The following is a 16,594-nucleotide window of genomic DNA, read 5'->3' as shown; positions in this document are numbered from 1 at the left end:
GAGGTAAGTTGATCTATAGTGTTACATAAGGATGTTATGTGTTTGTATACTTTCTTCCCAGTTTGACCCATTTAGCAGAAGTCAGCCTGTTTAAGGCTCTGATATCTATTCTGTATGACTTAATGCAGTTATGACATGGTCTGATTTTCTCACCCAATAAAGGATTATTTAATATATCAGTCTACTCTTCATTCTATCAGACACAGTTATCACAGCTTGTACATTTTCTTTTTATACATATATGTAAGCATTGAGCCAAATTTAGTAATGCCAACATATTAAACGAACAATATTTGTCTCTTATATATAATACATCTATATATACACTGTCAAAGATACTTGTCTTCCAGCCATGTGTTGCAGCCCTAAACCTAACCTTATCCCTAACTATAACCTTATTCCTAACATTTACTAGCAGTTAAATGACGTAAAATAGTGTTTTCCAAAGCGATTTTTAGAAAATGAAAGAACATGCGTAGATTGAGTCCAAAAGTTCTCACGTGCTCTCCTTTTTCCGATGCCTAATTTAGGAACTTGTTGGGTACCCGAAAGCATAAAATGTTGACAATTTGTCACCTAGCGAAAATTATTACGCTTTGGGAGTGAGAACGTGTCTGACCACTACCGGCACACTTTTGCATCGGAGGTTTTCGGAAAGCTTTTATTTTGGTATTTCCGCTGATCCGTGCAATAAATTTGCATGTTAGCCTAAACATTTAGATTTAACATTTAACATTTAGCATTTAGATTTAACATTTAGATTTAGATTTAAATATAATATGTAGATTTAACATTTAGATTTAAATATATTTAGATTTAACATTTAGATTGAATATTTAACATTTAGATTTAACATTTAAAATTCTGTTTTAAATATGAAAAGTTACAAATATTTTACTAAATGTTGTAAAAAATGACTTGTTTTGAGCTAAATGTGGAAAAGTGTTGCCGTTAATTTTAGCATGTTTCACTTTACAAACGGCGCCCCATATCATAACAGCCAAAATGTAAACATGCACTCTGTGGCTTTACTGGTTTGTGTGGCCAGACTGACTGATTATCTGGCTTGTTGCCTTTGAAAGGCCAACCAGCTGTAGCATGATATTTATCCGACATGAGATGTATGAGAATAATAATTGTGTTTAACAAGCTCCAGAGGGAAATAGCTACCCTGGCTGTGTCTGTAACAAAATCCACCTAAAACCAACTGTTTTACCTCCTTTGTTCCAGCGCACGACTTCCCATAAAACGCAGCTGTTTAACATTCTGGAGGTGAACCAGCGACAAAATGTGTTTCCCAGAATATTCCCTAAATAATCAAAAATAAACCAACAGCTGTCAACACATAGGTTTTATATTGCTTTCGTTTCACACTTTTTTTTTTATTCTGGTTTCAATCTTAACCATTTTTAACGTTTTTGAATACTCTCCAAAGCCAAATCCTGTCTTTCCAAACCAGTTTGTGTCTCTGAGAGCAATTCTTTATTTACCCGCTTTGTTTGTGGCGTGAATAGGCACCTGATAAGTTTCCTGTGCGTGACCGCTGTAGTCATGCCCGCTGATTTGGCGATGATTTGATCTGAGACAGCAATCAAAAGACTGGAGAAACGATCCTCGAATCTTCGCTCCTCCTTTTGTACATTCCGTCTAGTAATGAGACGTGAAACCCAACGCGCTGCACGTTTCAGGTGTCAAGGTGAGACACTGCCATCTAATGCGTAGTGCTGTGTATTACATTGCATTTATGGTAAGGTCCACTGATCTGAATGTTTTAAGCATCCTGCTTTGAAACCTCAGACACATAAAACAATCGAAAACATCTTAATGTATGAATTTTAAAAAAAAATCAGACACTGGACTGAAAACAATCCTGTAACTTTATTCTTGCTTAGAACAGTTCATGAATTTGATTTTATGAAAATGCAATATGAGTGACAGTGATGTCCTAAGCCTGACATTTAAAACATTTAAAAACAGTCTGTGCAGTGCTGTGAAAAAGTAAGAACACAATCTTTAGCAGCAATACCTTGAGGCTTTCGGTGTGACAGTCTCTCACATTGCTTGGAGGGAATTTTCATCCATTATTTGCTTCTGTTCATTGAGGTTTGCAGATATTTGTATATGCACAGCTGTCTTAAAGTCCTACCACAGCATTTTAATGAAAATGAGGTCTGGACTTTGCAGCAGCACTTTGATTATTTTCTTTTTCAGCCATTTGCTGCTGTACTTGGGATTATTGTCCTGTTTTCTGACCTAATTTAGCTGTCAAAAAGATGGCTTCACGTGATCTATAGAGCTCATGATTGACTCAATGAGGTGTCCAGGTGCTGCGGCATCACCCTTCCACCACCGCGCTTGACCTTTAATATGAAGTGTTTGTGCTAATGTGCAAATATCTCTATTTTAGGCTAATTTGTACAAAGGACGTCTTATTGTTTGTTCAGATCCAGCTTTGTAAAACCTAAGCTGTGCTACCATACTCTTTTAAACAGAAGACGATTTTTCCTTGCAAACCCTCGAAAAAGTCATGCTTGTTCAGCCTTTTTCAGTCATACCTTCATGAACTTTAACATTTAACCTACTAACTGAGGTCTGTAGAGTGTGAGATGTAGCTCTAGGGGTTTTTTACTCTTCCTCTGAGCATTTCACTGTCTGACCTTGGTGTGAATTTGCTGGGGCGTCCACTCCTGGGAAGATAGCAGCGTAGTGTTAAAACATACCTGAATGGTCCAGACCAGCAAACTGTCAAAAACATCTGCTTTTTTTAGAGTTGCCCGCACTTACTGGTTATCAGTGAATCAAGTGCATTTAATTCGCCTGGCTAATACTTACACTTCTTACACTTTTATTTCACATGGAAGCAGTGCAGGTCACTCAGTTTAGCCAGCAAAGTGGGACTCGCAGATATTTGAGCCTGTGAGTGTCTGTGAGAGGGCAGAGTGTCTGAAAAGTGTCTGCTGACCTTTTCTTCACCTTCAGCTTATGCAACTTGCCCATGTATACAGACAGGAGGCCGTCACAGCACTTTAGTGCTCACAGTGGTAAACGTATGTGTTACACCATGCTGCTATCTTTGTACTTCACTGGTAAAATAATGGGCCTCAAATTGTATACACTTCTCTAAAGTAATGACTAAACAGGGGGGGGAACACACACAATATATAAGCCAAACTATATATTTTGATAATATATAACTTTACACAGCCTAATAACTCCATCAGTGTTTTAATCAGACTGGATTGGAGGTAAACAAACTGGTTTCTAAAAGGTGATCGATGCAGAAAAAACCTAAAACTTCTCCAGTGCTTGACTGTAAAACATTATGAAGTAAATAAAAATGTGCTTACAGAAACAATCAGAATGGAAAAATACTTTTATTTGTTTTAACTTTTTTTTTTTTTTTTTTTAAAAAGCTAAATCAGGTAATTGGCCTACATTTTTCATGAGGCATGAGTTCAAACTAACTTTTTCACTATTTTAAAATTAAAAAGTCAAGCATTTATTCAGATCAATAAGTCGTCAAGTCAAAGTTTATTAGCTAATATAAGACTCGGGCGCCCCCCGTGTGAGCTGCTGCCTTTGGTGGGTTATACTGAACTGAATTAGTGGACGCACTGCAGTCCAGAAAGACATTTTTCTTGAATTCAATCTGTTGGCCAGCTGAGCTCTGAGCTCACTGTAGCGCGTGTTTTCCACTAGAGGCAGGCGCTGTGTCCTGCGTGCCTGCACGGGACAAACAGGCTCCGGCTGGCTTGGCCTCATCAGGGGCGGATGTTTTCTCAGTACAACTTCCCAATTTCCCCACCCAACCCCCAAACCAGACGAGACCCAGGCCCGGACTCAAGAAGTGATCCCCCACCCACCTATCCCCTGAAAGTATATTATTGCGCTTGTCTCTTTCCCACCTCCCTCCTTATCCGCATTTGGCGCTGTGCTACTTTCATCAGCTGCACTGGAAAACCGCACAAACTGGAATCAAAAATCTAGGCAGAAAGTAGAATGACGCTCATTTCCGTCCATTGTAAGGGCTGAAAGTGACTCACATGATCCAAGTGGAGGTGTTAAAAACACTCAAAGTCGATTTTTGTTCCTTCTTATTGATAGTTCACACGTCTGTCCTAGGAGTGAAGTATTTCCCCTGCAACTGCGGCAGCTTTAAAGCCTGCAACCCCGCCCCTTCGCACTATCACGGGAATCTAGACTGAAAGCTGGATGTGAAAAAAAAAAAGTTTGGAGGTCTCGCAGAAACCACTCTTCTCCTACCAGCTTCCATTTATGCGTTTATTCTTTTACTTTGGGAGGTTTTCGGCTGAGACTTTGCGTCAAACCCGGGTGTCTTCCTGACTGTTTTCCCGGCTGAGATTTCTCCGACTTATTTTTTTCCTCTGCAGGAATACAGAGAGAGGGGGGAAACGGTCTGGCTGCTTAAAGGTATGTGGGAGGCATGTTGTCCACCGCTAAGACTGAGTTTGCTCTGAGATCCGTGCTTTAAAATGCGATCTTTCGACTTCTTTACAGAATGATTGGCAATCTGTTCACATCTGATTTACTTCCGAGACATTAGAGATTGGAAAAGAGCCACAACGACGCAAAAGTTCAAATGGGGTGGTGTTGGTGGTGATTGGGGAGGGGGGGTTTGGTGGGCAAAAAGTGTAAACAAATCCGATCATAACTCCAGCACTTTGACGGATCTAGTCTCAGCGGGCCCGGTGGGGGGGGGGTTCTCTCCTTGTTTGTTTACGTTATTTCACTTTTTCGACAGATTTGTTTCGACAGTAAACTTTTGGCGACATGGACGCGCACCGTGGCGCGCCTCCGGCCGGGCAGCAGATCGTGCACGTCCGCGGGGACTCGCAGACGGAGCTGGAGGCCCTCTTCACGGCGGTGATGAACCCCAACGCGGCCAAACAGCCTTCATCTCTCCCCATGAGGATGAGAAAGCTGCCGGACTCCTTCTTCAGACAGCCGGATCCCCGGGGCCACTCCAGACAAGTACTAAAAACAGCCGCTGTTCTCTCACCATGCAGGCTTACAGAGCCGACTCTGCATTACACTCTTACACTCATGGCAAATCACAGCTGTGCAGTGACCACAGTGATGCAGAGCAATCCAAAAAACCTGCAGTCCGACAGAGTGTGGGGACACGACATGTTCTGTATGAGCAGGCAGGAGGAGGGGTGAATACTTTAGAAACACATGGAGCTGATGCATTACATTCTGATCCTTTAGGTTTTTCCTTGTTTACACATGCAAAACAAATATTAGAAATATAAAAAAGTAAGTAAAATGGAGCGGTTTTGTGGGTAAATAACAGCTTAACATGTACGTTTTATAAGACCTGGGGAATCTTGTTGCTTTCCTCCCTGCTTCCACATGGGTGGTAAATGGTTGCAGCTTAGGGTTTAAAGGGAAGTTGTTTACTTTAAGAGAATTTATTGTGCAAAAACACCAAACACTTCCTGCTGCTTCCATCTTCCTGATGCTTTCATCTGTTTATCTAAGTGTCAAAACGAGACGTCTTAGAAATGTCAGCCAGCTATCGCAGACTGCCGCTTCATAATACAAGTGTAAAATATTGCTCTTTAAAAAAAGAAGGGTTCAAAACAGTGTCTGTCCTGACTGACTGTCTTACTGAGGTTATTGGATTGTTTTCCCATTTTTCTCATTGCCGAATGCCTGCCGAGTTCAGTATTTTGTGTTGAGACTCTAAGAAAATGATATGAGTTGACTGATGATTGTATGATTCCTACTCTTACACAGATCGTTTTAACCTGTTGTGTTAGCTGTCTTATATTTGTAGTCCTTCTGGCCACAGTAAACAGTTCAGCTGTGCTGCAAAATGATGCACGGCTCCCTGTGTCTGACCTGCTCGACGTTTTCAGGTTTATGCAAAAGTGGCTGCTTTTTTTTTTTTTTTTTTAGATTGTAAGTTACACTGCAAAATTATCAAAGGTAGGAATTTACCAACTTTGAATCTATAACTGTAAGTTGACGAGGATTTCACTTTATGCATAAAACCTTAAATGACTGTATCTGTTAAAGATTCGCCTTGTTTTTGTATATTTAAAGTGTTTCAGATATGTCCTTAACTCTACCATGTTAGTTTGCTGGAGGTGGCAGAAGTGAAGATGCTAAGATTTTCTTTGGGAGTGACCAGGATGGAGAAGATTAGAAATGAGTGGAGAAATAGAGACAAAGTTAGAGAGGCAAGGCTGAGATGTTGATGGAGATGCCAGGCAGGAGGAAAAGAGGAAGTTTGTAGATGCATTGAAGGAGGAGATCCAGAGGGCTGGTGTGACAGAGGAACAGGGTGAGATGGAGCAGCTGTAAGAAGATTGTTATATGTTATAAAGGTATTGGTGAGATTCACAGAAGCCACAGGGAGAAACATTTGGATTTTCTTGTGACTACAAAGCACCTGTCATCTTTATCATTTAAAATTGCATAACACTCTGATTTATTTCACAATCATCAGTCATACCTCCTTAAACAGTTTCTTATATTTGTAGATGTGACTCAAACATGAGAATTCTTGCAGTGTGTCAGACTTGATCAGCAGTAACATCGGGACAACTGTGTGGAAAGCAACACTAGTACTGTGCACAGCACTGCGTAGCACTTGAGTTTGAACATGACCGGTTTAAATCTTCTTCCTCTTAGTGCTCACTCTGGTTTCCTTCCAGATCTTGTTGTCCATCCGGTCGGTTTATGTTTCTGATTGCCGTTTGTGGTTTCGTGACAGAGTTGTTAACCCTGCTTGTTTCTCGTCAGGCCAGTTCAGATGGAGGTGTGTGCGGCTCCCAGGCTCCTCATCACGTCCGCGCCCATTCCTCCCCTGCTTCCCTTCCTGTCAACTCCCTCTCCACTCAAGCAGCAGATGTAGCAGCAACACCAATCATACCCGATGACATGCCACTCCCCCGAGGTTGGGAAATGGCCAAAACACCGACTGGCCAGCGTTACTTCCTCAAGTAAGGTTAACCTCCAGTTTATCTGTGTTGCATCTCTTCTGCTCTGCAGGTTATTAGAAAGGTTGTGTAGGAGGAGCCCCGTTCATCTTGTTCCAATCCTCTCTGTTGTGCACTGGCACTCATCCTGTGTTGCAACAAGTGGTTTTCACAATTTTCCAAATCTCAAGGTGGCATCTTATAAGAATTTGATCACACTGATTGTTCAAGTGATTAATTTACAGTCACATTTGCTGCACTTTTGCTTGACAGCTTCCTGTAAAAATATGATAAAAATCATCAGTAGTAGTTCAGGTTACGTGGATCATCAAACCGACCCATTTCAAAGCTAATTATATTTGCACCAAGAAACGTTTCTTTAGATTTTTCACTAGATTTTTTTCCTGCAACAGAAAGCAGTGCAAACAATGTGATTAAAAAGTGATGGGAAACAGTGAGGAGAGGCATGCAGGAGTGCTGCTGTAACCAAGGCCTGAAACAAATTAGCTGCATGCAGCCAGAAAATGTTCTGACTAGTTTTGCAACCAGTGCGGTTGTAACTTCACAGGAGCACATGGCCTGGCAGCTGACACTCCTGACAAAGGTCATTGTAGTTTACAGCAGCACAAATGTTGTCATTTGTCTGTGTGAATGTGATTGTGCGAGTGTGTGAGCGTCTGGTCGTACAGGTAAAGCAGGTCCGAGGCTCCTTATCCAGCAGGTTACAGTAGTTTAACAGTCACAGATACGTTTAGACTTGTTGTGTTTTTTCAGTCACCTGGATAAGACAACCACTTGGCATGACCCTCGCCTGGCACAGCTTCAGTCAGCTGCGGCTCAGCATCCCATCTCTGGCCCTCCGGTCCATGCCCACTCCCTCAGCAACCCAGCACCTACAACGCAACCACAAAACATCAACCCAGAGAAAGGTATCACTCTGCTAGCTCCTACAGACCCTCAGCTCGCCGTCCAGTTTCTTTGAAAAGCACAGACCTGCTTCTGATAATAACTCCACCTCCGGTGGATCAGGTCTTTGCTGGGTGGGATTTCTTTATCCTTTTGGTGGCTCTGGTGATTTTGGTGGGAGCAAAATCACAGAGACGGGACTCTTTGATTTCATCTGAGAGAAATCAGGAGTTTTCCTTACTTAGATGCAGGTTTTCCAGTTAACTGGACCGTCTTATCTTTAAATAAATTAAAATCTAAAGGTCAGTTCACCCAAATTGCAATTATTTATATATTTTCTTTGGGGTTTTTTTGACGGGTCAAATGACAGACTGACTGTAAATGTGCGTGGAGACAGCATGGGGGACTGCATGAAACAAAGTACACTGCTGCGTTTTGATGCAGCTGCACAATAAGAGATTTCTGTGTACATTCTTACATATATGTGTCAGAAAATGATAAAAATCAACCGGTCTTAAAATTAGTTAAATACAACGTCAGATAAACAACAACAAAACATGACATATTACATCGTGTCACTGCTTTAAAAAAATAAAATAAAAAATTCAAATGTAGAAGCAGTGTGTGGGGAACAAGCTAAGTGGACCCTGACTGTTTCCTTAGGAAATTCGAGGTGAAGTAATAGCAAATGCACTTGATTAATTGATCAACACCATGTTTGAGCACCTATGAGTGAGTATTTATTGAGCAAAGACGACCACAATGATCTTAGATAAGCTGATGTTTCTGGCCATCGATCTGCAAAGGATTATAAAGTTATACAAGGTTATATAAAGTCTTCATTGTACAGTGAGAATTATTCACACGTGGAAAATATTCAAGAGAGTTGCCAGTCTTCTCAGGAGTGGATGTCCCAACAATGGTCAGATTATGCAATGCTTAGAGAAACTGCAACAAAAGGAGCTGCGTAGCAGACTTGACAGGCTTCAGTTGGTTATTAAATGTTAAAGGTCATAGCATTACAGTTAGAAAAAGACTGAACAGGTAAGGCTTGTTTGGAAAGGTTGCCAGGAGAAAGCCTGTATGGCTCGGCTTTGCCAAGGTGGATCTGGACAAACCAAAAGACTTCTGGAGCAATGTCCTTTGGACAGGTGAGACCAAAGTAGAGATATTTGTCCGTGATGCACAATCACGTTTCACAAAAGCCAAACGCAGCATATCAACACAAACGCCTCACGTTAACTGTCAAGCACGGCAGTGGAGGAGTGATGATTTGGGCTCATTTTGCAGCCACAGAACCACAGAATGTGTTACTTCAGCATTGTAACAGTGAGTCAGACTTCCTCCAATCATGCTCACACACTGCTTCTGCATTTGCTTTTCATATATATATAAAAAATTGTAGGGGGATGTACTTTCTTTTTGCAATGTTTTTTTTCCCTTTAAACTTTCAAAACAAAAGTTTAACTGTAAATTTATTTTTGCTTATTTAATTTTCTGAATGTAACTTTGCTATAACTTTTCCTGCTGCGTTCAGTGAGAAAGACCTTAAAATCAAAAATTAAAGTCCTCCAGATGACTCCAAAAGAAAGACACGATTATTGAACCGACATCAGTATTTATTCAATAATCACCAGTGTAGATGATTAGTGATTGTTAAAGCAGATTAGAATAATATAGTTTGCCTTAAAATTTTGTTGCATTATGTCAGCTTGTTTCTCCTTTCGATCATGAAGTTAAAAATTGTATAAGAAACTGTTCATATACAGTAATCGGTCAGAATCCCTTTTGTTCCTGTTTAAAAACCTTCTGCTATGTGGTCTCTAGAATTTCCTAAATGGTGATGGTGCTTTTGTAAAGGGGACTTCTATATTTTTCTGTTGTAATTTGGGTGAACGAAAGCATTTTTTCAAGAAAAAGAAAATTGTGCAGTCCTTTTCTGTCTCTCCACCCCGGGACAGTACCATAACGAGGTGATAGTAGTCACGTCCCCAATGCCTTAAACGCACTGCATTCAGAGAGGATTCACACAGATTAGAATATTTTTCCTTCACAGGAAACACTGTAAGTATTTACCCTGTAACCTTCACTTCTATCCATAAAATCTTTACAAACTAGAGACAACACAGAAATTAAAGGACGTGCTCTCCATCTACCATTTGCCTTCTCACTGTGTACTTTCACTGCTGTTCAGGTCCACTGCCTGAAGGCTGGGAGCAGGCTGTGACTGCAGATGGAGAGATGTACTACATCGATCACATAAATAAGAACACCACATGGGTCGACCCGCGTCTAGGTAGCACACTATCAAATTTGTGTCTCCTAAATTGACAATTCTTGTTTGTCAATGAGAACTATTTTGTTCCAATGTCCACCATCACAAGTTGCTTTGTGGCAGCCATAAAAAAAATTTTTAAAAAGAAAGATCGCAAAGTTTTGAAAAGTTTTCCTCATAACTGTAAATGCTAAAATGTTGTGAAAAATATTCAGGTAATTCTCAAAAAGCATCTCTTCCTGTCGTTTTCTGTGTTACAGCTCAGAAGATGAACCCAAGCATCCTTGGCATGGCAATGCAGCAAAGTCAGGAAAAGGACAGGCTCCGATGCAAGCAAGGCATCCCTCAGCAAATCGCACCACAGGTCAGGGGTCAAACTGCGCCCAAACTCTTGCGCTTCATTTTAAGTTGCACAGTTGTGTCCATAAGCTGCTGCATAGAAGTTTTTTTTTTGGCTTACTTAGTTATCCTGTGCTGTATATCAGGTGTTCAGTTCAGTTTCAGTTTGAGTGTAACACAAAGTCATACAAGTAGGTGTGTGTGCGTCTTGCGTTTCAGGATGTAGGAGGAAGGAGCCAGATGCCCGGTGGGATGGACCACGACAGGAGCGCACAGACACTCGTCCCGTCTCTGGATGTCAGGATCAGAGCATCGAACCACGAACCTACACTTAATGGGTGAGTGGTGATCATTGAAGTCATGGGTGTTGACTCATAAGAAATTTAGAAGTGTTTACCCCCGCCAAAAAAAATTAAAAAATAATCAACTTGATCTTCACAGCATAACAAAAGCCTTTTAAATTTCAGGGAGATCAATCTGTCCAGTGAAACGTAAACCATCGTAATTCCATGTCCACTAAGTGGGAAGCCAACAAAAAGATCTGTGGTCACCACCTGCAAACAAATATTACATAAATTAATATTTCCAGAAGGCACTGGCAGTTCAGTCACCAGAAGAAGTTGATGTATCTGTAATCTCTTTAAAGTCTACTGTGAGCTGAGATGCTAAAACAAGGTAACTGTGGTTTGCATGTTTCTTTGTGCAGCGCTCACTCTCGCAATGAGAGCACTGACAGCGGTCTGAGCGTCAGCAGCCTACCCCGCACGACGGACCACATGCTGAGCTCTGTGGAGCACATGGACACTGGTAATGTACCTAAACACACAACATCCATGACACAAAAACACAGACTTGGGTTTCTGTGGTGGGGAAATAAGGCTTTTGATTAATCATCCATCCACACTCTAGCTAAACCAAATTAATGATTAACACAGTGTAAAGATCTTATCCTAGCATCCTTTGTTTTTAGTTGGGGTTATTTTGTGAGAGTAAATGTGTCTGTGAAACTTAAGCCACTGACAGTGAAACTGAAATTCAGTGCAGTTTGAAATCTTTTGAACCTTTTGTTGATTTAAAGCAACATTTTTCTGATACGTTCAGGTGACTCGGAGCCCCCCTCGATGGCCTTGCAGGACTCGATGCCCGTGCTCCCAATGTCCGAGGGCGAGGAACTGATGCCCTGTATCCCAGAGGGTCTGAGTTCAGACCTGCTGATGGACATGGAGACCGTTCTATCCGGCTCGCACATGGACAGAGACAGCCTGCTCACCTGGCTATAGACACGACCAGCCACTGGTCCAAATGTAATTTGGCATCAAATTTCCATAACGTGACTGAGAATTCTGGTGGATTTTTGGCTCCAAAGGTGGTACCGAACAACATTACAGAGAGAATATGCTACCGTTGTGTGATGGATAACCTAACACTACTCACATCCTGAGGAAGAAGGTGGTAAGCTGCTGGTATTTTACTCTTTTTGGCCCTGGTTTTAAAGAGAAGCACGACAGAACATCCATGTTTTCATTTTTCTAATAACACTCCATTCTTTTTAGTCTTTACTTGGTAGCTGGTTTGGAACAAACTTTTAAAGTGCCCCGTTATACTCATTTACAGGTTCAGAATTTTATTTTAAATGTTTACTAGAAAAATCTATAAATGATTTTTTTAATGCTGGTTTTCTCAAACTGTACATTTAAAAATGCCTTGTCATTTACACTCCTGTCTCTTTAAGATGGTCACTAAAAGGCTGCTCTGTTTGGTTGGTTGAAATGACAAAAGCAAGGAAACACTGAAGAGGTTATGAAGTTAACAGGTTTTTAACAGTCTAAGAGGCGTTGGGTGCAAGCAGAAAGCATTATTCACATTAGGATTAAATTCAATAGTTGATTATTTTCTCTCACAGAGAGCATTTTGCATGTAATTAAGGCTAAAATCACAGCACTCCTATAGTTTTTAACGTATGTCAATGATGTTTCTGTCTGGTCGAGGAACTCTAACGTTAGGTACATTTATAATTACCAACTCTGTTGGTGATACAAGGGTGGCCTGCATCTGGATTTAACTAGTTCCTCGTGCTTGCTTTTGGGCTCTGCAAAACTGCCAAGTGGGTAATATGTGTTACATAGTGAGTTAGATGAGTAACGGAGGAAAAGCCTGAACTGCTTAGAAAGCCCCTCAAACTGTTTAGCAATATCATGAAGTCCAGTACATGGTGTGGCATGCAAAAATTAATTGTAAAACACTTTAACCAAAAGGTGGCAGTGTTTTACAATAAAATGTTAGTGTAGTTGTCCACGCAACAAAATGGAAGTTTGTTTCTGCCACTTGAAAGAAAGATCTGCAAATTCTTTCTAAGTTGAAATTTATCTCAAAATTTAGATTTTAAAATTTTTTAAGTTCCAAGTTAAGGTAAAAGTTTGAGATAATTACAATTTTTAGGAAGTATGTTTAATTATCACCTACAAAAAAAACAAACAAACCCAAAACTGTGCCATTAACAAGCTTTCTTACACCCAGAAATGCATTATTTTATGTGTTTTTCAAAATATTTTGTGTTACTATCCAAACATGAACTTTAATATTTCTTTTTTAAAAATTATACTTTTTTTTAACCCAAATTATTAGGCTTAATATGATAGTAGCATGAATTCTGTACACATGTCACACTAACACTAACTTTTATCATGTTTGAACATCTCATGCTGATCTCAGCAGATTAGCTCACACAGAGTAGAGACTACATTGACACAGTGCGCCGCCTTGTGGTTCAAAGTGGTATTACAGAAGAGTACAGGCCAGCCCCATTTACTCTTCAGCTGATATCATGTTTGCAACACACAGACATCGCTACAATAAGATCCTTTCAACATTCACAGAAATAACAACAGCATATTAGGGGTACTTTAAAAAAACAGAGTGAATTCACAAAAAGAGCATTTCAAAAGAATAAAAGTGGTACAGAAGCGATACGATGTTTTGTTACACACACTTTTAGTGGGTTACTTCGTCAAAACAGCCTCTAAATTCAGATTTTTAAATGTACATGAGTGCTAAAAACAACAACAACAAAACATTCCTAGCAAGGGTCAGAACTTAGCAATCAAACTCAAGAACTAACACTAGGTGCGTTATACCTGACTAAAGACCCCCTGCTGAAAAGCTGCCACTGTTCTGGTTTAGGGACTTGATGCACTTTTTTGGTGTGACTCTATAGAATTTGTCATGAATGAAGATGCTAAAAGGAGTCGCATTTACTTCCAAACCTTAAAAGCAGTTGTTTGAAATCCTCACACGCAGAAGAATTAAAACTTGGTCTAAAGACCTGACAATTCAAAGTCTGCCATAAAATAAAAATAAAAAGAGCTACAGAGTGATGCCACCATACAAAGGAGTCTTAGTTTGAAGACTAAAACTAGAATATAATCTGCTTTCAGGAGTCCTCCTCACACAGAGAGGAACTGTTACAGAGAACATCTTCAGTGAATGATCTCATGATCACTGTAACGCAATGTCTCCCAATACAGGATTTTCCCCCGGCAAACGGTAATCCCAACTCATCTGGTGATTTGATGAAGTTTATTAATTAATTAGCCCATCTGTTCTAAAAAGAAACCCTCACACCGCTCTGATGTAAAATCTCTGCATATACAGTTACTAACATACAGGTTTTACTTGTCTTGTTGCCATGTTAGGTTGCATTTTATTCCCATGATTTTGTGCACACAGAACTGGATTGAAACTTCACAAGTATGTGTTAGAGATTTGTTATACTGGATTGCGTAGCGTGTGGCTGCTTTGTCCACTCCTTTTCTTTGTTGGGGTTTTTTTCTAACATAAATTAAATCATCTGCCAGCATTCCTCCAGCTTTGATAATTAAACTGGTTTATTCCCTTTTTTGGCTTGAGGCAATCCTAATGATTCTCCTCGTATAACACCAAAGCACCACCTCCACACAGAAAAAACGTGCAAGCCAAGTTTGAACTTCTCAACTGCAAATCAGCTACAATTTTTATCATTGCTGTTTATTTTTCAGATGCACTTTTCTACTATTTCAGGCATCCAGTCTTACCCCTTAGTTTCCTAAATTGCAAATGCATCAAAATTAATGGGGAGGATGTCAAAGGCTAATTGATTTTCTCATATTCAATGAAACGATAAGTCATGTGTCTGATTTACATTATATTATTTTTAGAATATCTTGTAGAAGATGCAGTCTTTCATTTGGGCTTGTTGTTTATTAACCAGTACAATTTACTGCAACAACTAACCTGTTTCACAGTCTACAGCTACTTGATGTAGATTAGATGGTTTTACAGGAAAGCAGCATCATACCAGCAGTTTTGGATGGATAGGAATGCATTAGATGCCTGGAATAGTGGGAAAAATACAATATTATCATAGAGAAATAATCTTTTTTTTTAGTGCTAATAAGATATTGATTTGCTGCCACACTGTAGAGTTAGAATTGTTTGTGGATCAAGCGAAATGTGTCGTGCTTCATAAAAGGACTTCAGCATAAATCAAAGCTCCTGTTCTGACTTCTCCAAAAAGAAAAATACTAAATGCGGATGCTGTGTTTGTAGTATATATTGTACTCTAACTGAAAAGGCTATCTGAAGTTGCAATGCAGGAGGCAAACATCAGCTGGGGAGCAGTTTAATTCTCCCTTATTAGTAAAGCTATGTAAGAAGTGTATAATCTGTTTGGTTTTTTTGTTGTTTTTTAACTGCTCGGTTGTTTCTGCAGTGTGTGTTTGTATATTTTATCTAAAATTGAAGCTTTTAATTGTTGGTGAAAGAATTTCCTCTAACCAGCATTGTTAAATATATCTATTAGTATACAGTATAGAGTAAAAAGGTATAATTAACCCTCCCCCACAGTCAACGTTTTGTGATGTTTCCTAAAATTTAAGTACCAAACTTACTGAGCGGCTTACTGCTCGTACACATAGTGCAACACACTACCTAGCCTAATATTTATCTGAGGATGCATGACACTTGCTATGTATGTTACATATAATGACTTTTGTTATCCTATTTACAGAAAGTTTGGATGCAATCAGACTTATTTTATACCTTTTTATGCATGCGATTTATATAAATGTTCTTTGTAATCATTTTAAAGGAGTTTCTGTTTAACAAACTTTTATGTACCCCTAAATAAAAACATTGTTTCTTGTGATGTGCTGAGTTTGTATTGTACTTTTCGTACCAAACAAAATACTCTCCCTTACAGTTCTGAGGTTTTTATGTATTAAAAAATAATAAATGTAATAAACTTACTGCTTCCATAGGAATTAAGAGGGTATGAAATTCACTAGATTAACTGATCATCAGCAGGTGTGGGCACCTCTATAAAAGCAGACGTTTTGGAGCATTCAGGTGTGTATTAACACAATGCCTAGAAGGAAAGACATCAGCAACGATCTTAAAGAAGCGGTTGTTGCTGCGCATCCATCTTAGACCGCCTTTATTTCTTGTTTTCAGTAGCAACCAATGCCTATGATTGTCCCAGAGCACATTTTGAACAACACCATGGGCATTTCACATTTCACACAGGTGGCTAGTTGTTACACTCTGGAAATGAAATGAAGGTGAGTGTTATTAACTCTCTGGGGTTGTATAAGCGGTTATAAATCATTTTGTAATGACATTATGAAAAAAGAGAAAAAACCCTCCTTTCTATTGGTGGAAAAATGTACCATGTCAACCAGTTTAACATGGTTGTTTAGGAAGAGGGGAGATTTTTGGGAGTGATGGCAGAGACGCATAGAGAGAGCAAGTTTCGAGATGTGACAGATTTGTGACGTTTAGCATGGAGTGTACAGTTAGTGTGTTGTGTTGTCTTGTGTAGTTAGTATATTCGTTGTTTCGTTTTGTGTGTCAGTAAGGCACTAATGAATGTCACAAAGGTAGATTGCAATGTAAACACTGTCCCCAGGTGGATGCTGGAGACAGTGTCTGCTGCTGCCTGCATGCCTGCTGCTGTCAGGCCTGCAGGTTTTAGGCCAGATGCATTTTTAGATAAATAATTGTATATACAGTGGGGCAAAAAAGTATTTAGTCAGCCACCGATTGTGCAAGTTCCCCCACTTAAAATGATGACAGAGGTCAGTAATTTGCACCA

At 39.8% G+C, this 16,594-nt stretch overlaps 1 protein-coding gene across 2 annotated transcripts; it reads left to right on the top strand.

The window, feature by feature from the left end:
• The first annotated feature begins 3,740 nt into the window (after window positions 1-3,740).
• Window positions 3,741-13,031, top strand: LOC102205401 (transcriptional coactivator YAP1-like). Of its 2 annotated transcripts, XM_005751040.2 has the most exons (9): window positions 3,741-4,431; window positions 4,763-4,992; window positions 6,772-6,971; window positions 7,722-7,876; window positions 10,048-10,149; window positions 10,389-10,492; window positions 10,687-10,805; window positions 11,174-11,274; window positions 11,569-13,031. In XM_005751040.2, exons 2-9 carry the CDS (start codon window positions 4,792-4,794, stop codon window positions 11,745-11,747), a joined length of 1,161 nt encoding a protein of 386 aa, XP_005751097.1. In that variant the 5' UTR covers window positions 3,741-4,431; window positions 4,763-4,791; the 3' UTR covers window positions 11,748-13,031. The 2 variants fall into 2 exon arrangements, with proteins under 2 accessions (XP_005751097.1, XP_005751098.1); XM_005751041.2 differs by lacking the exon at window positions 10,048-10,149 and having other exon boundaries at window positions 3,743-4,431.
• The last annotated feature ends 3,563 nt before the right edge of the window (window positions 13,032-16,594 follow it).

This window comes from Pundamilia nyererei, unplaced genomic scaffold (assembly GCF_000239375.1).
Source record: "Pundamilia nyererei isolate P.nyererei 1_Seehausen unplaced genomic scaffold, PunNye1.0 scaffold00297, whole genome shotgun sequence".
Lineage (NCBI taxonomy): Eukaryota > Metazoa > Chordata > Actinopteri > Cichliformes > Cichlidae > Pundamilia > Pundamilia nyererei.
This window is presented reverse-complemented; position numbering and strand designations above follow the sequence as displayed.

Coding starts and splice junctions, on each gene's coding strand:
- LOC102205401 (XM_005751040.2), top strand. CDS start 4,792: ATGGACGCGCACCGTGGCGCGCCTCCGGCCGGGCAGCAGATCGTGCAC. Junction 6,972..7,721: donor GGCCAGCGTTACTTCCTCAA/GTAAGGTTAACC, acceptor GTGTTTTTTCAG/TCACCTGGATAAGACAACCA. Junction 10,493..10,686: donor CTCAGCAAATCGCACCACAG/GTCAGGGGTCAA, acceptor CTTGCGTTTCAG/GATGTAGGAGGAAGGAGCCA.